The sequence below is a fragment of the Cynoglossus semilaevis genome, unplaced genomic scaffold (assembly GCF_000523025.1).
Source record: "Cynoglossus semilaevis isolate Cse_v1.0 unplaced genomic scaffold, Cse_v1.0 scaffold1092, whole genome shotgun sequence".
Taxonomy (NCBI): domain Eukaryota; kingdom Metazoa; phylum Chordata; class Actinopteri; order Pleuronectiformes; family Cynoglossidae; genus Cynoglossus; species Cynoglossus semilaevis.
Window position 1 is genome coordinate 103,413 of NW_007585120.1, and position 24,052 is coordinate 127,464.

At 39.7% G+C, this 24,052-nt stretch overlaps 1 protein-coding gene across 1 annotated transcript in view; it reads left to right on the forward strand.

The window, feature by feature from the left end:
- Positions 1–24,052, forward strand: part of LOC103398660 (ankyrin-1-like) — a 37,271-nt gene that overhangs the window by 3,486 nt on the left and 9,733 nt on the right. The window contains 38 exon segments of the mRNA XM_025053717.1: positions 3,412–3,513; positions 7,064–7,162; positions 7,873–7,971; positions 8,230–8,328; positions 8,506–8,691; positions 9,282–9,380; positions 9,467–9,565; positions 9,688–9,786; positions 9,891–10,088; positions 10,371–10,469; positions 10,557–10,655; positions 10,749–10,847; positions 10,932–11,129; positions 11,211–11,309; positions 11,381–11,479; positions 11,559–11,756; positions 11,850–11,948; positions 12,399–12,497; positions 12,901–12,999; positions 13,087–13,179; positions 13,302–13,374; positions 13,859–13,879; positions 16,015–16,135; positions 16,327–16,405; positions 16,750–16,865; positions 16,968–17,142; positions 17,144–17,214; positions 17,781–17,935; positions 18,039–18,250; positions 19,217–19,421; positions 19,532–19,628; positions 20,217–20,445; positions 20,676–20,804; positions 20,919–21,038; positions 21,158–21,242; positions 21,341–21,415; positions 21,725–21,856; positions 22,028–22,183. Of these exon segments, the coding sequence (XP_024909485.1) occupies positions 3,412–3,513; positions 7,064–7,162; positions 7,873–7,971; positions 8,230–8,328; positions 8,506–8,691; positions 9,282–9,380; positions 9,467–9,565; positions 9,688–9,786; positions 9,891–10,088; positions 10,371–10,469; positions 10,557–10,655; positions 10,749–10,847; positions 10,932–11,129; positions 11,211–11,309; positions 11,381–11,479; positions 11,559–11,756; positions 11,850–11,948; positions 12,399–12,497; positions 12,901–12,999; positions 13,087–13,179; positions 13,302–13,374; positions 13,859–13,879; positions 16,015–16,135; positions 16,327–16,405; positions 16,750–16,865; positions 16,968–17,142; positions 17,144–17,214; positions 17,781–17,935; positions 18,039–18,250; positions 19,217–19,421; positions 19,532–19,628; positions 20,217–20,445; positions 20,676–20,804; positions 20,919–21,038; positions 21,158–21,242; positions 21,341–21,415; positions 21,725–21,856; positions 22,028–22,183 (4,612 nt within the window).

Genomic DNA, 24,052 nt, shown 5'->3' on the forward strand with positions numbered 1-24,052 from the left:
TTGTCAGGCAAAGACAACAGTTGGTCATCAGACTGCCAGAGACTTCTGACTGAGACCAAAATGTCCAGAACCTATATTACCATTGCAATCTTAGGGGGTTAAATAAGACATTTAATTCAGATTAAGAAGTGAATCTTAAAAGGACAGGTCTAGATGACACTGTCCTGAACTGGATGCAAAAGTGTCCACTAAACTACATGGCTGAACAACTGAAGTTCAATTCTGCCTCTTTTTTAACACACAAACAGGAAATCTAAAAACTTCAGAATTCTTACAGTAGTCAGTCTCCTTGGTGCTTGTCATGCTAGAATAATCCTGCTAACCAACAGCCCACAATATTGCAATCTACATGGCCGAGGTTTCACTGTGAAACATTAGCACCCAAAGTCTTAACTTGAACAGAAATAGAAGAAAATACATACAGACTGTACTGAACATAGTGAAGCATATAACTACACAGACTTATCACTCCTGCTGCTCCTTATTATCAAATTAACTATATATTTGCTTTTTAAAAAGTAAATAAAAATAAAGGCAGATGTAATAGAAACATTGATGTGTTTTCCACAAATTATTTACACGCAGCTATTGCAAATGGAGCAAATGAAATGGGTCACACAAAGATTTATTAATGATAAGAGACAGTATTATGAAGCTCCAACATTATCACGTCACGGTGTGTTTAGCATCCCACCTCTCAAAGTCAAATAGAGATTGTCCTTCTAACCAAGTACTGTTGCTTTAAATGTGATTGTGTCTGCTGCAGCACTAGATGAGTTAACAGAGAGCGAGAAAAGGAGAGAGGGGAAAAGAGGCAGAGGTAAAGGAGGCAACTGGGAAAAATTAAACATGAAGGAGAAGAGGAGAGAGGACTTTCTGTAATGAGACAGAGGAATAATATTCCTTTGTAATTTTAGCACTATTACAGTGTATGCATGTGTCTAAACCTGAGGAGAGCTGCATACATGGTGCAGCACAGTGTGGTTGTTGTTACACTGCTGATGTTACACTGCTGATGTTAACTGTACTGTTGCCTTTTGCTGCGAACGGTATGATTAATGTGCCTGCTCTTGTTGGGGCTCAGTCTTAATGCCTGAAACTTGTCTGCTCTCTGTGGGAATAATGAAAGAGGAGCTCATTCATCTAAATCAGACCAGAGTACAACCGACACAGAGCAGAGGAATTACCACACACCATTTTTAGACTGCTGCGTACAAAGGTTTTCCTCTGATAGAAACAATCACACCTATGCATGTGTACTTCACCTGACTTAGTGGATGGGCGCAGTTTCCCTGCTGCCTTATCACAACTCACACACACTCCTCTTGACGCAAGCAGATACACACTCACACTCAGCAGAATGCAGGAGTAGAAGACAGCCAGTGACCAGAGTACTTTGGGCTCGTTGTACTGTGTATCCCTGGTGTCTTGGTCGCACGCACCCCTAAATGGGCCACTGCCAGGGTGATCACAGTGTTACTATGCTACCCTGTTGGAGGCATGTATGATATGCCAAAGTAATGTTTCTTTTCATCAGCTGTGTTTGCTGGCAACTTTAGAGGAGATGTTTTTACAGTGGCATAGTGCCAGAGTTTGCAAACACCTACATCTACCACAAAAGTGTACACCAAACAGAATGTGACTATCTCTGTTTATAATTATTGTCTGCATTCTCTAACAGTAAACAGTTTCTCAGCTTTATGAATTCAGTAACATGAAGCTAAAACTGTTTTTCTGATATTGTCTGCTCTCACAAAAACCTGAGGCCAGACATATAATCTGCAGAACATGCAGCTTATATTTTACATATCACCCCCCTGTTGTGATGCAAATGGACCCTAAGATTCAAGCACAAAGGCAAGTCATACAGCCTCTGAAAGATTTACATGACAAAACGGTGCCGTTAAGGGATGATGTATTCCTCTGTGGTGATGGTAAGAGTTGCGACAGGTGTGTGTATGCGCACGTTTGTGTGTGTGTGTGAGAGAGAGAGAGAGGACCAGAGGAAACTTTAACAGAAAAATATATAAATACTTAAGTATCTGTCACCTTGAACAGGACTAAGAATTTCTTTTGATTAATTATTGTTTTTATTTTTTCAATTTTTTAACAAGTTGGTCCAAAAATTGCAGATAATCATGGAAACGAGGTCATTGTGTCCCAGGGCCTAAAAAATGCAATAACTTCAAATGTCAGACCACTAACTAATTATCATGTTCAAATTTGTATTTAATATATTAGTTCTATTTGTATTTGTTTGTAGTCATATTAATAGAAACTCTAAAAAAAGCCAGTACAAAGTAAATTGTATACACTTTATTTCCAATACATACAAGCATATTTCTAAAAAAATAAAAATCTGTTTTTGCATTTTTGCTTTTCTAGAAAATTTAGGTGGATTACCAACTACAGATTTGACTTTGTAGTTTTAAGTCTTTCAACTTTACTTGAGTTAGTAGAAATCTGCATTAGAGTCAGCTGCTGGTACAGTCAGCTGGAGGCAACTTCTCCTTTTAATTTTTTTTTGTTTTTTCTGCCAAAGTTTTTTTTCAAAACATCGACTTTCTCACTCTTTACCCAGGACTATTCCTTCAGTGTCACTTCAGTGTCAGTGCTCCGTTTCTGTCAGAACATGACCAACAACCCTGTTGCAACCGACAACACTGCTTTAACACAATCTCATGAACTGAGTGAATGAGAACAGTTGGTGCATTTCTTAAACATTTGGAAGCGTTTGCGTTTTCCTGCTCTGGACGGATCTAGAAATTTAAAGGTGCAGGGTTTGCTGCATGCCCCTGGTGGCCCTCCCCTCGCTTTTTCTCCCTTTCCCATATGTCTTTCCTTTGTACTGCATGAGTAATCCTGTTTCGGCAGCAGCCCTGGCAGCCTGGGAGAGCCGTGACATCCTCAGCCACAAACAGAGTACTGTACCACTCAACCTGTCGTGTGGCAGCTTTGGAGCCAGAACTCGCTAAAATCTTGCTGTAGCTGTTATCTGTTCCCCATTTGTCTCTTTTCCTGTCTTTATTTCACACACACACAAACTCTAAGTCTGACACTGCTGACACACCGTAGACTCAGTTTGTCACACTTGCCTTATCAGCTGAGCACAGAGCTGCAGATAAGCACATGGACAACATTGATGGTTGTTATGAATTTAAAAGGACAGTTTACTCTTAGAGTAAACTCTTACTCTCCTGGTGGACTTGCTACACCAGGTCACACACAAAATTCCCATTCGATTTTCAACAACTACCACAGTAGGAATGAAACCTGATGGGACATTGTCTGTTTTTGGAATAAGAACAACTATTAACCTAACTCTGTCTCCCTCTCCATTTTCTCTTTCCATTCATCTACTTTATGTGTCTCTCTTATCTCCCTCTTGTTGCCTCTTTGATCAACTTGCAGGCAGATGCTGGCAACAGTTTTCTCCGCGCGGCCCGATCTGGCAACTTGGACAAGGCCCTGGATCATATTAAAAACGGCATAGATATAAATACAGCCAATCAGGTGAGAGAGCTGCTTTTTAAAAGTTTAATCATTTTAAATTAAATGCACACTGTTTTGGTGGTGTTTAGAAAAACTTTGCAGTTGAGAAACATTAGTGTTACTGGCCCATTGTTGCATGTATGTAAATGTCATCCAGTATTGTATCATATTTTAAGAAGGAAAATGTAGTAGATTTATATTTGTACCATATTTTCTTCAAATTATGATCGAACTGAACCTTTAGGCCAATATTTTTCCTCATCAGAACCAGGCTTCTACCTGCTGTTTGTTTTTTACAGCCGCTTTTAATCAATTTAGTCACAATGCTCCCATCTAGTGGATATTTTTAACTAATAACTTTTTTTTACAAGTAAACGCACACTACTGCAAAACAAAAAAAGAGCAAACATCAGCAGAAGGAAGCATCTTTGCAGGTTACCACAGCACATACACTTATAGTGTTCCACTAAAAAGGAGCTGCGTACTCTACCTTAAGTATTTCATACATCATTCTTCTATCATTTCAACAGAGTTTCTGATTTAAAACTGATCTCTCGTCTAGAATCTCTTTAAACGATAATATAATAAGTCAAAATGTTACCCTTAGTTCTTTATAATTTTTCTACAGGCTATATAAATGTGTTGTGAGTGTCCACTGTGCATGGCGTGTCTGAGTTGACCACTGTGCTGTTCCCTGCCCGTTCATCTGCTTGTCCACTCAGTCATGCACTGCACATGATGCCACAGTCCACTGTTAAGCAGCGGCTAAAGGTGACAGGGAGGTTTAACAGAGACTCTGGGGATGGTGTTAAATAGGGCAAGATCTACTCCTTTGCCCTGTCTCTTCCATTCTGGCTACTTTAGTTTGACAGTTGTTCCCAGAGTGTACAGGAGGAGGAGGGGGGCTAAAACTCCTGCCCTATGGCGATTTAGACATGGACAAAATCTGTGTGAGACACTTTGGGACTTTGGAAGTCCACTGGCTTATTAACACAACCTTTGTAAAAAATTATGCGATTTCCTTCTACAGAGCGATGTTTATCCAGAGCTTTTTTTTTTTTTAATTTTCTTGTTAAATTCTGGACTTGATCACACACCATATTAGCCCAAAGCAGATAATCCCTCATGATGGTGTATGCAGTCAGCTAATGAATATGAATTAAATAAAATCTGGATTAAATTATGAATTAAATAAAACTTGTAAATTGATCTAGAGTTCGTAACTCAATGTTTAAAAATCTCATTTTAGTGAGATCACAGTGCAGTAAAAGTTGTAGTTTAGTCAACACCGATTTTTCATATTACCACCAGATGGTACTTGTAAAACTGAAAAATTTAAACTTCTGCATCAAGGTTCCAATCATGTGGAGGCATACAGTATATTACTTCCATTCTATCCAATATGAGTTTTTGTTTTCTACAGTTAAAATATTTATCTTGGGAAAGACTTAATTTCACATCAACACCAGCACTAAGACTATTGTTGATCCTGCTTGTGTTTTGTTGTCTGATGAGTGTTTGACCTATTGCCCCCTGACTGTGGCAGTTGCTATTTCCGTGTGGGTTCACTCATCAGCATGTTGCTTTCCTCCTCTCCTCTCATTATCTCCTCTGCAAATATCTCTCTAACTATCCCCACTACTTTCTCTTCTCTTTTACTTTCTTCTAACTCACTTTTTGTTTTGCTTATCCCTCCTTTATCACGCACTCTCTCTTTCCTGCTTCCTACCCTTCCTGAGTGCAGTAGAGTGATGGTGTGCTGTGGTCTCTCCACTCAGAGGAATAATATTAGTGGTGTGGGAAAGGTCCAACCTCACATGTCCTGTGCGGCTGAAGGAAGGCTGTGTGAGGACCCCCTTTTCCCACCCGTTTTTTTTTCTTCCCAGCCACAAGACCAGTGGCCTGCTATCCCGCTCCCATCCCTTTAAGTATTTCATACATCATTCTTCTATCATTTCAACAGAGTTTCTGATTTAAAACTGATCTCTCGTCTAGAATCTCTTTAAACGATAATATAATAAGTCAAAATGTTACCCTTAGTTCTTTATAATTTTTCTACAGGCTATATAAATGTGTTGTGAGTGTCCACTGTGCATGGCGTGTCTGAGTTGACCACTGTGCTGTTCCCTGCCCGTTCATCTGCTTGTCCACTCAGTCATGCACTGCACATGATGCCACAGTCCACTGTTAAGCAGCGGCTGGAGGTGACAGGGAGGTTTAACAGAGACTCTGGGGATGATGTTAAATGGGGCAAGATCTACTCCTTTGCCCTGTCTCTTCCATTCTGGCTACTTTACTTTGACAGTTGTTCCCAGAGTGTACAGGAGGAGGCAGCACTGAGGGGGGCTAAAACTCCTGACCTATGGCAATTTAGACATGGACAAAATCTGTGTGAGAGACTTTGGAAGTCCACTGGCTTATTAACACAACCTTTGTAAAAAATTATGCGATTTCCTTCTACAGAGCGATGTTTATCCAGAGCTTTTTTTTTTTTTAATTTTCTTGTTAAATTCTGGACTTGATCACACACCATATTAGCCCAAAGCAGATAATCCCTCATGATGGTGTATGCAGTCAGCTAATGAATATGAATTAAATAAAATCTGGATTAAATTATGAATTAAATAAAACTTGTAAATTGATCTAGAGTTCGTAACTCAATGTTTAAAAATCTCATTTTAGTGAGATCACAGTGCAGTAAAAGTTGTAGTTTAGTCAACACCGATTTTTCATATTACCACCAGATGGTACTTGTAAAACTGAAAAATTTAAACTTCTGCATCAAGGTTCCAATCATGTGGAGGCATACAGTATATTACTTCCATTCTATCCAATATGAGTTTTTGTTTTCTACAGTTAAAATATTTATCTTGGGAAAGACTTAATTTCACATCAACACCAGCACTAAGACTATTGTTGCTCCTGCTTGCGTTTTGATGTATGTTTATCTGATGAGTGTTTGACCTATTGCCCCATGACTGTGGCAGTTGCTATTTTCTTGTGGGTTCACTCATGAGCATGTTGCTTTGCTCCTCTCCTCCCATTATCTCCTCTTTATAAATGTCTGTATGACTATCCCACCACTCTTCCGTCTCTTTCACTTTCTTCTAACTCACTTCTTTTTTGCCTATCCCTCCTTCATCACCACACTCTCTCTTTCCTGATTCCTACCCTTCCTTGTATCCTGAGTGCAGTAGAGTGATGGTGTGCTGTGGTCTCTCCACTCAGAGGAATAATATTAGTGGTGTGGGAAAGGTCCAACCTCACATGTCCTGTGCGCTAAAGGAAGGCTGTGTGAGGTCAGACCTATTCCACACGGCTTGTATTCTTTCCAGCCACAAGACCAGTGGCCTGCCATCCCGCTCCCATCCCTTTAACTCCTCCTGCCACCATCATTAATCAAATGGAAACGTTCACACATTATTTTCACTAATGACCTCTTTGGTTCTGCATTGTCACTGTGATGGCATGGCCTGTGTACACTTGTGTGTTTGTGTACTACATGTACAGTACATGTTGTGATTTCTGTGATTTTAGGAAGTGTCTGTGTCTGCTCTGCTCTCTCACTCAGAATGGGCTGAACGGGCTGCATCTGGCCTCTAAAGAAGGTCACGTCAAAATGGTGCTAGAGCTACTCCACAATGGAATCGTACTGGAGACCACCACAAAGGTATGGCAAACATCTAAACAACCATAACATCAGTCTCTCCAGCAAAATACAAACAGCCAGGACTCTGATGCTGCAAATAAATTAGTTAGGTCTCATAATGATTCAGCCAAATTTATATGCATACACAAAATATAAATACACCAGGTAATGTTTAAATAAAAAACAAAATCAGAAAACATGCCTTGCTAATTGCACATTACCCGAATGGAAAGAGTTGAAAATTTAACAATAAACATTCTTTATTCAAACAGGAGACAAACAGTGACTTCTATATAAACATTTCCTCAAGGTGGAACCAAAACACAGAACATAAAGAGTTCCGATAACAGTTAAAAAGTTTAGTTAAGTTAAGTAAATCTGACTAAAATTTGAATGAATCATCATTTTTAATAGCAGTTAAAAACCAACATTTGTCTGGGTCTGAAAACCAAAATTTACTATTTAAATTGGAGTGGACTGCATTAGTCAGGTGGTAACTAAATGTTGCAAAATTACTGAAACATAGCAAGATTGAACCAAGTGTAAAGACCGATGCAGACCTTTTAAACTAGAACACTTGGCACCTGGTTTTTCTTTATTAGCTTTAAAGTACAAGAACTTCTACTGATCTTCTTTCTTATGGTTTATTGTCAGAAGCAGGCGTTACATAATCCTCTGTTTCACTATTAGTTCTCAGTACTATTGTTCTGCATGTATCTGTGTTTAAACAGAAGGGAAACACGGCCCTTCATATTGCAGCCCTGGCAGGACAGGAGCAAGTGGTCACAGAGCTGGTTAACTACGGGGCCAATGTCAACGCTCAGTCCCAGGTGAGATTAAGACACGTTCCTACTGCGACAGGAGTCAGTGAGGCGACCTGTTGGTACTACGCGAACTGTAGAACCACTGTATGACTATAAAAGCTCCATTTGTTAATGTTGGTCCTTGTTCCTACAGTATATCTCTGTGTGTTTGTGTTGCCTTTCTGTGTACGATCACTTGTGGGTCTGTGACCGTCTTTCTACTTGTCATTTTGCCTGTGTCTCCTCTGCTGCTGCTGTATGTGTTTGTGCGTCTTCCTGAGACAGAAGGGTTTCACTCCACTCTACATGGCTGCGCAAGAAAACCATCTAGAGGTTGTGAAGTTTCTTCTAGACAATGGAGCCAATCAGAGCATTCCAACTGAGGTATCAAAGAACTGTGAAAAGTTTGATCTAAGTGCAACCATCCAATTTGCGCAACCTCATGCTCGCTCATCCAGAAACGCTGTGTTTCCATTCTGTTTTGTTCTCTGAGCGTCTTTATTGCTGCTATTTCCTCTCCCTGACTAAATTTGTCGTCTAACCTGCTCCTGTTTGCTTTAGGATGGATTCACGCCTCTCGCCGTGGCTCTTCAGCAGGGACATGAAAACGTTGTAGCCCTGCTCATCAACTATGGCACCAAGGGAAAAGTCCGCCTCCCTGCATTGCACATAGCAGCACGCAACGACGATACACGCACAGCGGCAGTGTTACTGCAAAACGACCCAAATCCTGATGTACTCAGCAAGGTTGGTCTGTGTTACTTAAAATAAAGACTTTTTTTTCCTGGCCAGATCATTTGGAATTTCTAGAATTTCTGGAATCTAGATTAACTGAGATTCATCAGCATTCCTGAATATGAATACAGATTTTTTTTTTCTATTTATTGACCAAAAGGACAAATGCATACTTGGCATTGACACAGTATTTTGAGCCCGAGTTGTTACTGTGTGATTTTTTTCTTTTATGGACAATGCTTATTTACGTCTAATGCTGGCTGTGAAGGAAAAAAAACTTTCATTTTTTATACTCAAACCAGCCAAGGTGACAACCACGAGACGTGAAACGTCCCTTACATCACCTTTACTGTATTGTTTGACCTTAAGCAGGTCATTTTGAGGCAGGCCATATACCAAACTGCACACAATTACCATCATGTAAAATGCAAAAATAACGATTTGCAGTTGAACTGTTGAACAGCAGTACCCAATAAAGTGAACAAATAGTTATCTTACTATCAGTTCTTGTATGTAAGCATCAGTCTTTTTTGACTTGAAGTAACATTTCTAGAGTACAACTGTGATGACAGTGATATACTCTAACAAGTGTGTCCTTGTAGACTGGATTTACTCCCCTGCACATTGCTGCCCACTATGAAAATCTGAATGTTGCTCAGCTGTTGCTCAACAGAGGAGCCAATGTCAACTTCACCCCAAAGGTAGGGAATAACTAATGGAATGTTAATCTGGTGTCCTTGCTCTGTGTTATCTGTGTCTAAGTGCATCTATCTGTATCTCATTACAGAATGGCATTACTCCTCTGCACATTGCATCAAGACGAGGGAACGTGATCATGGTGCGACTCCTCCTGGACAGAGGGGCGCAGATCGATGCCAAGACCAAGGTGCGGCAGACTTGATGTCTTTCTGTTTCTTACCCTTTGATTAGTTTAATGTCTTTGATGCATCTTTAATTTAATCATCAACGATCGTCCGTCTTTTAATCTCTCTCACTGCATCCCTCCAGGATGAGCTAACTCCTCTGCACTGTGCAGCCAGAAATGGTCATGTCAGGATAATAGAGATCCTGCTCGACCACGGGGCCCCCATCCAGGCAAAGACTAAGGTAAAAATGGAATTATAATGTAAATGTTAATGTATTTATTTTTTGACTTTTTCTTACTTCCTGTCTTGCAATGAATAAGCACTACATCTTATCTTTCACTGCAGAATGGTTTATCTCCAATCCACATGGCAGCACAAGGAGATCACATGGACTGTGTTAAACAGCTTCTGCAGTACAATGCAGAGATCGATGACATTACACTGGACCACCTCACTCCACTCCATGTGGCTGCACACTGTGGCCACCACCGAATGGCTAAAGTACTGCTGGACAAAGGGGCCAAACCAAACTCTAGAGCACTGGTTAGTAACAAACACGTCAGACTCTGACTCACTTTCTCTGCTTTTTCTGTCAAAATGCTCTAAGGGAAACTACATACAGTATCTGCTTGTTTGCTGTGTCTAAGAACTGAAATCAAGTTCTACATCCTGAATTTCAAAGATAAAGCTATAGCTATAGCTGCACAAAATAATATTAAATATTGAATTCAACTCTATTTCATGTAACAAATAAATCAACAAGTTAAGGGAAGTATTTAAACATTTATATTATTTTATGATATTTTACGATTGTTCTCTTCACAGAACGGCTTCACTCCACTGCATATAGCTTGTAAAAAGAACCACATGCGTGTGATGGACCTCTTGCTGAAACAGGCTGCATCATTAGAAGCAGTGACTGAGGTGAGGAAATGTAGCATTAATCTAATGTAGATGATTGGACTATGAATGTATTTCTTAATTGTCAAATACTGCTTTGTTTTTAATCAGTCGGGCCTGACTCCTCTGCACGTGTCATCATTTATGGGTCATTTGACAATTGTGAAGAGCCTCATGCAGAAAGGAGCTTCCCCCAACGCCTCCAATGTGGTCTGTTGAAACTCTGAGAGATATGCAAATAACTAAATACTAACATAGGGAAGTGTTGATTCTGATTTAGTTTGTCTGTTTGCCTCTGAGCAGAAGGTGGAGACCCCTCTTCACATGGCGTCTCGAGCAGGACACTATGATGTAGCTGAGTTTTTACTGGAGAATTCAGCACCTGTGGATGCCAAGGCTAAGGTAGGGATCAGTCACTGCAAAAGCCTTGAGATCAGGCTTATGGTTATGTTAGACTTCATGAATTCTGTCTCCGTTCCTGTTCAGGATGACCAAACCCCTTTGCATTGTGCATCTCGAATGGGCCACAAAGAGCTAGTGAAGTTGCTGCTGGACCACAAGGCTAACCCCAACTCCACCACCACAGCTGGACACACACCTCTACACATTGCTGCCCGGGAAGGTCACGTACAAACTGTTCGCATCCTACTGGACATGGAGGCCCAACAGACGAAGATGACAAAAGTAAAGTATTGATCATGAACTTTCCAGTTTATTATTATTTAAACTAATAGTGTGTTTCAAATATCTATTGTGCCTCTGTAGAAAGGCTTCACTCCTCTTCATGTGGCTTCTAAGTATGGGAAAGTAGATGTAGCAGAGCTGCTGCTGGAGAGAGGAGCGAATCCTAATGCTGCGGGAAAAGTAAGTTTTGTTGTACAGCAGAAAAAAATGGCAAAAACTGACATATTCCAATGACCAACTGCGTTCTACAGAATGGTCTGACTCCCTTGCATGTTGCTGTACACCACAACAACCTTGACGTTGTGAATCTTCTAGTCAGCAAAGGAGGATCACCACACAGTGCAGCAAGAGTAAATATAAAACCACACACTTTTATACACACTGCTGACTTCTGAGGTTTTTTCTCAACGGTACTACTGTGTACTTCAGAACGGATACACTGCCCTCCACATAGCATCTAAGCAGAACCAGGTAGAGGTGGCAAACAGCCTGCTGCAGTATGGGGCTTCAGCCAATGCTGAGTCACTGCAGGGAGTTACACCTCTTCACCTGGCCTCGCAGGAAGGAAGGCCGGACATGGTGTCACTACTCATCTCCAAACAGGCCAATGTAAACCTTGGCAACAAGGTTAGAACAACAACATGAGTTGACGATGGCTCAGTGTTGATGTTTATGTAGTATTTTTCCTAACCATTGTCATGTTTCTTATGTCATGGACAGAGTGGGTTGACCCCTCTCCACCTGGTGGCACAGGAGGGACATGTCAGCATCGCTGACATCTTGGTGAAGCAGGGAGCTTCCGTTTATGCTGCAACACGGGTGAGAAATCCTCAGGGTTGAATGTATCAATGCATTCACTTTAAACAAGATTCACCCTTAGCCTTCCAATGAAAAATGGGGAAGTCACACAGCTTCAAAAAAAGTGAAGCAACAGAATTAGACCAAAATGGCTAGTTTGATCTTAATGTTATGTAAATTAAATTCAATGAGAAAACGAAGCCACATTTAACTCACTATTAAATTTCAATATGAATTATTATTATTAGTACCTTACAAAATGTATCAAAACACAAGTAAAACAATTATTGCTATGAATTCTTGCCCAAATATAATAATAATAATATAATAATACTAATTATTCGTGTTTTTTTTATGCAATTCGCTCAGCATATCTGAATAAGAAAAAGATGATGATCATAGTTTGAATATTGCTCAGGTTACTCATTTTTGACAAACTTTTTCTTCTGCTTTTTATCTCATTGCTGTCAGATGGGTTACACCCCTCTCCATGTAGCGTGTCACTATGGCAACATCAAGATGGTGAAGTTCCTTCTGCAGCAACAAGCCAATGTCAACAGCAAAACAAGAGTGAGTGCCACCCTGTGGTGTAAACATAAAACTACATCTCAGCAAAGCTTTGCGGTGTCAACATCCAAGTCAAAGATAAATAATAAATATCCAGGACCCAAGTTACAGAATCAACAATTCAACATTTTATCAAGTATGTAGTATTGGGAGATCAGCTTGTTATCAGAGGAGCACGGGTTTGTCCTGCCTGGCTGGCTGTAATGTACTGCACAAGCACCAAAATAATTCTCGCCTTCCCAGGGGATTCATGATATCACCAAATGGTCAACAGGGATAGGTTTAATGCACAATGTACAAGGACTCTGCTTCATTATTAGTAGACAAACAAATCTTGTCAAAACAACCAAATTGACTCTGTGATACATTGATCTAATGTTTTTTTGTATTGTTTCTACTCTCACAGCTTGGTTACACACCTCTACACCAGGCAGCCCAGCAGGGACACACAGACATTGTGACACTGCTGCTGAAGCATGCAGCCCAGCCCAATGAGACCACAACAGTGAGTACCAACAAGCCACATCTTCCCTTCTTTCCATTGACACACCTGATCTCCAGCCAAGTAATCTGTTTCTCTCTCTTTTTCTAGAATGGTACTTCAGCTTTAGCTATTGCTAAAAGGTTGGGCTACATCTCTGTAATTGATGTCCTGAAGCTGGTCACGGAGGAGACAGTTTCCATGGTAAAAAGTTCAGAAAAAAAAATCTTATAACTTAACGATCAATGTCTTAGCTAGTAAAGTCATATAAATAACATGTAAAAATCCTTTTAACTTTCTGACACTGTTTTTCGAACTTCCTGCAGACGACCACAGAGAAACACCGCATGAGTTTCCCTGAAACTGTGGATGAGATTCTAGACGTGTCTGAAGATGAAGGTAGACGAATGGAAATATTTTATCTCAATATAAAATTTGTAATAACTTCGAAATGGACTGCCAATATCATTATTATAGAATACGCCACTGATCCCCAGTTTTAATAGTTTTTGCAGTGTTTAAATTTGTCTTGTACAAATTTTTTAAAAAAAGTTTGCTTTAAAAGTCTGCTTTAACCGCTTTTTGACACACAAACAGACACACACACATACTTGTACATTCCAACTAGCAGCTCAATGTGGGCTTCACAGGGATTCACTCTGGTTGCATGGAAATCATGAATTGTTGATTTGATCTGTGAGAGGAAGAAACTAGAAGGGACTAAAGTATATTTACCTACAGTATATTTTGAAAATAATCTGTAAATGAAGGTTTGGGAACCACTGATAAAACCTATTGCCCACTGGACTTTTTTGTTGTTGTTTTAAACTGCTCTGGCACAAATATCTTATATTAAATCCTGTTCTGCTTTTGCCTTCTTTAGGAATTGCTCAGCTAACGTTAGGTATGAATGTCTCCTTCTGTTTTGGTGTGGCATTCATAGGTGGTCGTCTCCAAGTGTATGGCTCCATTTCAAGCTTGATCACTCACTCTCCATCCTTCCTTTCTCGCCTCCCTCTTGCTCTCACCTACTGTGTATTTGTGCTCACTGTAATGGTGGCTCTGGTTTCTCATTAGCATGCACCTTAAGCAACCATGTTTGCCATTTAACTAACAACCTAACTTTTAACTGTCCACTTGTGGTCTTTTTGTCAGAAAGACCCTCAGATCATAGAATTTACTTACGGAGCTTCAGCACCTCTTTGATTAAATATTTATCATCTCTGTAAAGTCATTGGGTTTTGATATGAGTCTACATTTTGTTGTGTCAACATGTCTCTATTGTGAGTAGGGTGACTAGGTATCTAAGTGTGGGAGTCCAAAACATTTGGACATTTTTTCTTGTTCCTGCACATGTGATGTCACCCATGACTATAAGGGCAGGCTTTGACTGGTGTTTGTCAGCTGTAGACGTATCAACCACACAATCATAGGTTGTATTCTTTGGAAGCTAATGCAGAAAAGTGATCAACACTTCATTTCACACTCATTTGTCAATCGGTCAAAAAACACATATGACATAAAGCAACATAAGTTATGCAATTATACTTCTCATTGTTACATAACAATGATTGTGTTGCTTTTTTCATTTGATAATTGAAACCAAGCCATGACTTGAATTTATTCTGTCTGTTTCATTTAAGTGATATACTATACTATAAACGTTGCGTTCATGAACAACTATTCAATGAGTTTAGGTGTGGTGATGATGGGGTTAATTAAGAGGTATGATTTGCAGTTCTATGCATCTATTATTTTTAGAAAAAAAAAAATCTGTTGCCACTGAAGACCTGGTCAAACTACTTGTGCATGTTGTGTTGCTGTTGTGTGATGTTTACCTGTTCCTGTGAGTTAATGTTTTTGGGCCTTAGTAAAAAAACAGAACGTGGCTATCGTATATATATACTGTATATGTATCAACAACCTTGTGATTTGTATTTGGATGACTTTGCTCACACTTGCGAGAACCATCTTTAAATGGTTGTTCCTCTTACCTGTGAACAGCAAAATCAGCAGTGTCCATTTTACTCTAATAGAGATAAAGACAGCACTTTGGAAGTGTTTACATTGATTTACCCTTTACTCCACTGTTTCGGTGTTAAAGTGTTTCTACAAAGTCTTAGTTGCTATGACACGGTTAAAAGTTTTAATTTAATTCAAGATGCCAATAAACACTAACATTGAAGTACTAACAGTGTATTTTACAACATGTATTAATATAAATTGTTGTAATATAACCCAAGAAAAATATACTTTTTTTCTGAAAATCAATTATTACCTAATGAATCATGCCTAAGGAAATATAGACTTTTCAGCAAGAAGATCACTGATTTCCTGGGTCGCTCTCCGTCTTATGGACTTTGCACACATGAAAATGCTGCCTAAACTGTTTGTGCTATCAAGCACACACTGTAGCACACACTGACATCTACAAGCATTAACACACATAGAAGGGTTTACATTGTATCTAACAATTTTTACCAAATTACAACAACTTCATCTTCAACTGCCTAAACCACAATGCACTATACTGCGTGTGACACCTTGTATTTCTCTCGTGTGTGTGTGTGTGTCCTGGAACTGTTAAGGTTATCCTTATGTCTTTGTGTTGAGTTGTGGAGCCAGTGCATTGTGTTGCCAGTCCCAGAGCCAGGTGAAACTACTTAAACCTCAAATTCTATAACTGTTTTTACCTGACAGCACAATTTTGGAATGGGATTATGCTGATGTATGCTATCCCCAGAAATAGTTTATCTCTGCTCCAACCCAGGTATTATATAGGTTTTTAAAAACCCTTGCTACGTCTATGAGAAGTCCAGGAGCTAAACCGAGCAGCAGCCTTTTACTTTAAATATTAGTAATATACCATAGGACTCCGTTACTAATATCTCATCTGTAAATCAGAGTCACCTAAATCCTGGGTTGCCATGTTTAACCATTGGTTAACAGTCTTGTTCTTTCCTTTCTCTCCTTCTCTGGTGCTGTTTCACCAACCTGACCACCATCTGTTCGCTCTCTTTGGCATGTTGTTCTATGAAGGAGAGGAGCTCTTGGGGACTGAAGGGGCCAGGTACATGAAGATGGATGAGATGAAAGACCATGATGATGATTTCCTCTCCCCAAAGAAATCACTGGAGTATGAGAGAGGGCTGGGCACAGCGTAAGGGGGGCAGGGTGGGGAATTAGTGGAGCAAGCCAAGCTGGTAGTTACACGTTAATGTATAGATAAATAAGACAGGCTGCAGGGGGGGCCATAGACATTCAACGAACACCAGGGATGAACACTTGGGAGGAGGTAAAACACAAAAGAATGTTGGTCTGACTTCATTTTTTTCTCTTTTTATGAAATAGAAATTACTCACCAGCCATTCCCAGGATTCCCCGTGTCTCTCCAGAAACTGTCATCCTCAAAGAACACGAGATAGAACAGGTAGAGAGCAGCATGACTAATGTGCTGCCCACTGCTCATAATATGGAGGCACCAATTTGAAGTAGTGCACAATTCACAAAAGTTGTGAATTTAAAAGACTTACAATCTTAGCCTGACTTAAAAAAAAACAGTTCTGTGTGGACTTTGATTACTTGCATTGTTACCTCACATACAGGAACCATAGGAACAGCTTTGCTACTATCTACCGGAGCACATAAGCACATTTAATCATAGCAATCTTGATATGTAATGTACAAATTTGTAATCAAATGAATAAGTGATTGTAATCAAATGAATCAGTGATTAACCACTGGCATTTAACTACATTCCTCTCTCTGTTGTAGCTTCACACACCACTTCCACTGCCCAAAGAATATGATGAGGATTCACTGATTCCCAGCAGTCCAGCAACTGAGACATCAGACAATGTCAGCCCTGTAGCCAGTCCCATACATACAGGGTGAGCTCAGCCATGACAACCAAATGAAACACACAATTATATTCGCTCAGTCACTATCAAATCAGCAATCATGATCTCATCATTATATCTGTGTGGTGGCAGGTTCCTGGTCAGTTTCATGGTGGATGCTCGAGGCGGCTCTATGCGAGGCAGCAGGCATAATGGTCTGTGCGTCATCATACCACCGCGGACCTGTGCGGCTCCAACTCGCATCACCTGCCGCCTGGTGAAGCCGCAGAAGCTGACGAGCCCTCCTCCTCTGGTGGAGGGAGAGGGGCTGGCCCGCAGGATCATCTCCCTTGGCCAGCAGGATCATCTCACTGGGGCCAGCTGGGATGCAGTTTCTGGGGTAGGGAACCCCTTAGCTAACTCATTTCTACGGTGCATTTTTAAACAGAAAATGTAAATTCCTACTGTTGACCTATATAATTGACCTGTTTTGGACAGGGTTAGAGCTTGTCTAAGACTTGGGAGTAAAAGGCTCATTGAAACCTTATTCTCTCTTGAATATCAACATGGGCGGACACTCACGAAACAAAAATAGTTCATCCTTAACCATTCAAAGCTAATGTTTAGTCCAGAAAGAGATCAACTTTAACGTGCAAAATATCAGCTTACAAATAGTCATGTTTGTCAAACTAAGGCAATGTGGAATGCTTCGAAGTTAGTCATTCATTTAGCTAAATAATGCTAAATGATTAATACAAATTTATCAAAACGTTTTCTCTGAAATAGGAAAGGTAAATTAGTTTTGATTAAATATTCAACACTTAAAAAAGACTGCATATATTCAAATGAAGGTATGAATGGGGATCATGTCTTCAAATTGCCTATACAGTTAGCAGGGAGCACTGATTAACTGAGATCTTGTGCAATTCTGTGCATTATAATAATTATAATAATTGTGCTGTTCAGACCAGTGATAGTGGAGATCCCCCACTTTGCTGCCCTGGGTCGAGGAGACCGGGAGCTTGTGGTGCTGAGGAGTGAGAATGGCTCTGTCTGGAAAGAACATCGCAATCGCTATGGTGATGAGGTGCTAGAAACCATCCTTAATGGGATGGATGAAGGTAAACATTTTGATATGTTTTTCTAAATATAGCAATTCGTCCTATTATATTTTGCTAACGAAAAAAAAAAAATGAACTAAACAACTTAACTTACTCTACACAGACTTAGAAAGTCAAGAAGAACTTGGAAAAAAGCGGATTCGCCGCATTATCTCGACCGACTTCCCACTCTACTTTGCTGTTGTGTCACGTGTTCAGCAAGAGAGCGATCTGATTGGTCCAGAGGGAGGCTCACTGACAAGTAAACTAGTGCCCCTGGTACAGGCCACATTTCCAGAGACAGCAGTCACCAAACGAGTGCGTCTGGGGCTGCAGGTGAGCTGGAACGATGTGGAAAAGGAGGAAGACAGCCAGAGTCATTATGCTTTTGTTGCCTGATATAAAGCATGTTGGATATGATTGGCTCATATCCACCTTTTATCTCATATTTTGCTGTGTTTTTGTTCAATTGTTTACCATTCATATTTTTTAGTACCTATTTCTCTGTTTACATGCTATTTCAATAATGTCATTTAATTTGGCTGGATTCCGATTTTTTTCTCATTTTGACAATTATATATTTACTAATCCTCACAGAACGTTAATGATCAAATTAAGACATGTTAGTGATCACACCCAAGTGTATCCACAGAATTATTCATTTTTATAGGTGTGTTATTATCAAGATGACAGTATGATGGCATTTTAGCTTCTACTGTGGTTTAAGGCAAGAGAATAGTTCTTGCAAGAACACCACAGGATACCACACCTGCTGTTACCTCTTCACAAAAATATCAAATGTAACTTTAATGTAGTTTTAAAGTGTTGTGATTATTATTTAATATATATATATTATGAACTAATGCCACTTATCTATACCTGTGTATGTTTTAAAGCCTCTAGTTCTCATGTAAACACTTGCCTTAGACACACAGTGCCTTCTTGCTTGATATCCATCCAGCTTGGTATCCATGATTGTAATAAAACAAATATTGTTATATATTACAATAAAAAAAAATTCAACAACCAGTTTGCATTGCCAATGTGATTCTAAATGTGTTGTTTAAACAATTCACCCTGTGCTTTTCTCTCTCTTTTCCCTTCACCTTTGACTTCATTTGGTTTACATCGCTTTGATTATCTTTCCTCATCCATTTTCCATGTTTTATCCCACATTAATTTTATGATTTATTTATTTATTTTATTTTTTTTGTTTGTTTTTTTGTTTTATTAATAAATAAAACTCCAATGCCTTGGTTTTATTTCCTATTCCACTCGCCTATTATTTTCTTTTAACCTCAGGCTCAACCAGTTCCAGATGAACTGGTTGCAAAGCTGCTGGGTAACCAGGCCAACTTCAGCCCGGTGGTCACAGTGGAGCCTCGGCGACGCAAATTTCACCGACCTATTGGTCTGCGCATACCACTACCCCCATCATGGAGAGAGAGCCCCCGAGATTCTGGGGAGGGTGACACCACTAGCCTCCGCCTGCTCTGCTCTGTCATAGGTACGGCATGACGTGACTGGAAGTTTTGTAGGTGTTGGTGTATGTTGAGAGGAAATGTTTGTTGGAGCTAGGTGAACTATAAGACTTTTGTTATCCTGTCTGATTGCTAGGTGGTACGGCTCCAGCCCAGTGGGAGGACATCACTGGTACAACCAAGCTAATATATGCTAATGACTGTGCCAGTTTTACAACTAATGTATCAGCACGGTAAGTCCAGTTCAAAGCACATACAACGTATACACATAGCTTAAAAAGAAAATAGGCTCACAATAGTTGTTGGATAGGAAGCCGCAGTTTGTAAAAACAGAACACAGAGGTTCCCCTTCCTTCCCTGCAGGTACATGTAGCTTTATTATCCTGGTCTATGTGACTGGTATAATATATTTTTTCTGCATCATCAAAGTCCAGCAACCCTCCCTTAAAGAGGCAATAACATATAAGCCTTTTGTAAATGCTGATTGACAACTGTTATTAAACTAAACACCCTATAGTGAAGACATCTACAGCCACTAGGTAATCACAGCAGATCATATCATGCTGGCTGGACACAGAGCAGCTGTATACCTCCAAAAGTCACAGTAACACTTAATTACTCACTACAGTATATGACAAAAAATTTAAATTAAAATACCTGTTTTGTGTGTTGCATCGCAACAATCTCTGCATATAAAAAAAACATCCCAAGTATAAACACACAATATTACCTGAAATATGGTGTAGGCTAAATGTGAAATTGCTGTTGTGACTAAATAGCAATATACATAAGTATGACTATGTTTCATTATTTTCTCTCAGGTTCTGGCTTGCAGACTGTCCTCGGACTGCCGAGGCCGTCTCTTTTGCCAACCTGCTCTACAGAGAGCTGTCAGTTGTGCCATACATGGCTAAGTTTGTGGTGTTTGCCAAGATGAATGAGATCCATGAAGGACGCTTGCGATGTTACTGCATGACCGATGATAAGATGGACAAAACCCTGGAGCAACATGAGAACTTCACAGAGGTGGCACGCAGCCGAGATATAGAGGTCAGTTCAAATACGTTCTAGAGAAAAGCTACTATATACTGTATTTGTTATATGATTGTAAGCATCGAGAGTTCAAACCCTTTTTGAGTCAATCTCTAAAAAAAACATACACAAAAAAGTAGAGTATAATGCACAATAATTTTCTCGCTGCGTCAACAAACAAATATACAAATTAACCACACATACTAGTCACTGGTGCAACCCTTATCATATTTTGTTCAATCCCATAGGTCATGGAGGGAATGCCACTTTACCTGGAATGTTCTGGAAACCTTGTTCCAGTGAGGAAAGCCACGCAGCAGCTTCGCTGCTTCAGCTTCCAGGCTTTTAGAGACAACCGTCTTCCTGTCTCTGTTAAGGTGTTTACATTCGGCCTGTCTTAAATTTAACTGTAATATTCAATATTAACTACATACTTCTAATATCCAACTGATATTCAATGTCACTGCTCTTCTTCTGTCTCCAAAATGAAGGTGAGAGACAGCAGTAAAGAGCCCACTGGCTTTTTGTCTTTCCTACGTAAGACCACCAAATATGAGGACAGTCAACATGTGCTGTGCAACCTCAACATTACTATGCCGCCATGTATAAGGGTAAGGCTCTGGAAAAAAGCTCACCTTTATACAAGAAAATAATAACCTAATTTACAGTATTCAGTCTTTTATCTCCTGGGGGGTGTAAGACATCAGTGGTGTTTGTTTGTCACTGGCAGATAATGGGCAGTGAAGATCGCAGGAGGACTCTCACCCCACTGGCTTTGAGAGAAAGATACAGTGCTCTAAACGAGCCTGCAATGGGTACAAGTCTATAAATTGCGCATATTGTTATTTATTATTGATTTATTGATTTTCTAAAACACAGATGTTATGTTTTGCTGCCATTGTGGTTTTTACAGCATCAATGAGCGCGATGGAGAGGACTGAGCTAAAAATGGCTGTGATTGCAGAACAGTTGGGGCTGAGCTGGGCTGGTAATTTACAACACTCTTATGTACACTATTTGTGTGCTTATGTGCCTGGTTTAGTTGTACTGGTACAGACAAGTTTTGTAAAAATGCTATGGTTCAGGAGAGATTGATGTCTAGGTGAAATGCTAAAAAAACATAGGCCAGTTAGGGTTCGTGTGTGTGTGTGTGTTTACCTTGTGTCTAACAAGCTTGACTATTTCGTTGTTGGCCAAATCCAGTCAGAAGTCATTAATGACAGTGGCTGTTTTGTAGCATGACATATAGTGTAAATGAGTTGAGCTTTCAGTAAAATCAGCTTGCTCACATTTCTAGAGTTGGCACGAGAGTTGCAGCTCAGTGTGGATGACATCAATAAGATCCGTGTGGAGAATCCAAACTCCCTGCTGGAGCAGAGCTCAGCACTTCTTAATTTGTGGGCGACCCGAGAGGGCAAAAGGGCAAAGAGTAAGTAGCATGTAGCTTGAGTAGCAAGACTATTCTTTTTTCTCATTCCCTATTTTTAAATCTTTACCTTTCCTGCAATACATTCAAAGTTAAAACTGGCGCTTTCTGTTTCCTTCCCCACTCATCTTCACCTTTGGCTTCCTTATCCCTATCATACGTTGCCTGCTGCAGTGGAGAGCTTGTACACGGCTCTGAAGAGTATTGACCGTATGGACATAGTCAGTATGTTGGAGGGACAGCCAACGCAGCCTACGAGACAAGGCTCCCGTGATCTCAGCAGGCGCCGGCACAATGACAGAGAGCACCTTTCCCCTGGTATGACCAATGGTAAGATCCCTTACCAAGTCCCACAATGCAGCTTTTTCCCTATGTCTCCTACATACCCTTTTTCCCCATTTATCAAAGCCACTTCCCCAATATACCTACATCATATTTCCTTCAAATCTACAAAAGGTAAAGTTTGTTTCTAATTTTGTAATTTTCTCTCATTCCTCAATCTTTTTTATTTCTTTAATTTCTTCTCTGTGAGGCTGTTGTGCTGGAAAGCTGCCACAACTTTGACTTTTTACAGGAGTTTACCGTAAGAAAAATGCAGAAGGACTCAGGACACTCCTATCATACAGTAACATCTGACTAGCTCTTGAAAATACATTACACACTTCATAACACTCTGAGATTGTAGGTCAAAGACAGGCATGTAAGAACAAATAAAGTGCTGCTCTCTTAGCAACATTTCCTTTGACTAATAAAAACCAAAAAAAAAAAAGAACATTAATATTAGACTAAGAAAATTAGATCGCTTACCAGTTGTCAGTCTTCAGACTTTTAATCCTTTCCCCATGGTGTCTTTTTCACATACATAACCTACATCTTATTGACTTCATTTTCACATCTGGACAGCTGTGAGTCCCACATCAACGAGTCATGGAGCAGGTAGAGTCTGTGAAAATTGAAGTAATTGTAAGAGATGTAAGGTAGGACCATGAGGGTAAAATGATAAAAAGGTAAACATTCAGATCACAGTCTGACTGAATCTGATACCCATATATCTGTGCTGTCTGTCTATCTATTTTTCAACCTGCCTCCCAAAGGCTTTTTGTGCTTTGGCTTTTACAGTAAAACACAGGGCTACAAGAAAAGTCAATGGTACATTTACCAAGTGGTGCAAAAACAGCCTACTTTGAGAGTTCATTGATAGACTCCTTAAATGTAGCTCTATACAATAGATGGCTAGTGCCAAACAATTGTTCTTTGCTGTAACCAATATCTGAAGAAGGTGGAAATAAAAGGCAGAAATAAAAAAAAAATCAAAAATCAAATAACAAAAACATTGTATGTTCAAATGACCTATAACTGTGATATATATAAATGTGATAAATGCCTGTCCACTCCACAATTAAAATTAAAACACACTTTTCTGATGGGTCTGTTTAAATACCGTTAATTATTTATCCATTGCTCACTCATTTTAAATATAGAGTTAAAGTTAAAATACTTGATCTAATAAGATGGGATGCAGCACATTCAGTGAACACAGACCCAAGTTTTATTTGCAGTCCTGTTACATGTTGACCATTATCAATAGTTCTATGAGCTAGAAAAGATGTGGCCCTTTGCATTTATATATGAGTCTACTACATGGTTAAAAGCTGGTTAGCTTGCCCTTGTCCACAAAATCCATCCAGCTCTACATCAGGTTTTTGTCATAAATTTATTTTTACTTGGTAATCTATCGTACATAGTCCAGCACCTAATACTGGAATTGACAAGCTGCAGTGACAATAGCTAATTGCTTTCTGTAGTATGCTAAAGATGATCGCTGATGTGTAAATCATATTTCAGGGTCAATCGGTTCATCAGTGCAATTTTTTTTTACAGCGCAGGTCAGAAACAACATTTCTTCCAAACCATTTTTCCTATATTGTTGTCCCTTCGATTTGTCAGAGTAGGGTCTTTAGAATTTTACTTATTGCATCAATTATCTTTTAAATAGTTAATCTAGTTATTCAAAAGTTAGGTCACAGTAAGTCCTAGGTTATAAACTAAAACATGAACTATATGGAAACTATTATAACATGCTTTTTGCCTGTGACTGCATGGGGAGTAGTTTGATTCTCTGTAGAGCTAACGTTGGTGCACTGAATGTCCTTTTGGGAGCCCTGTTTTCATTCCCTGTGAATCTGTCCCTCTCTCTAT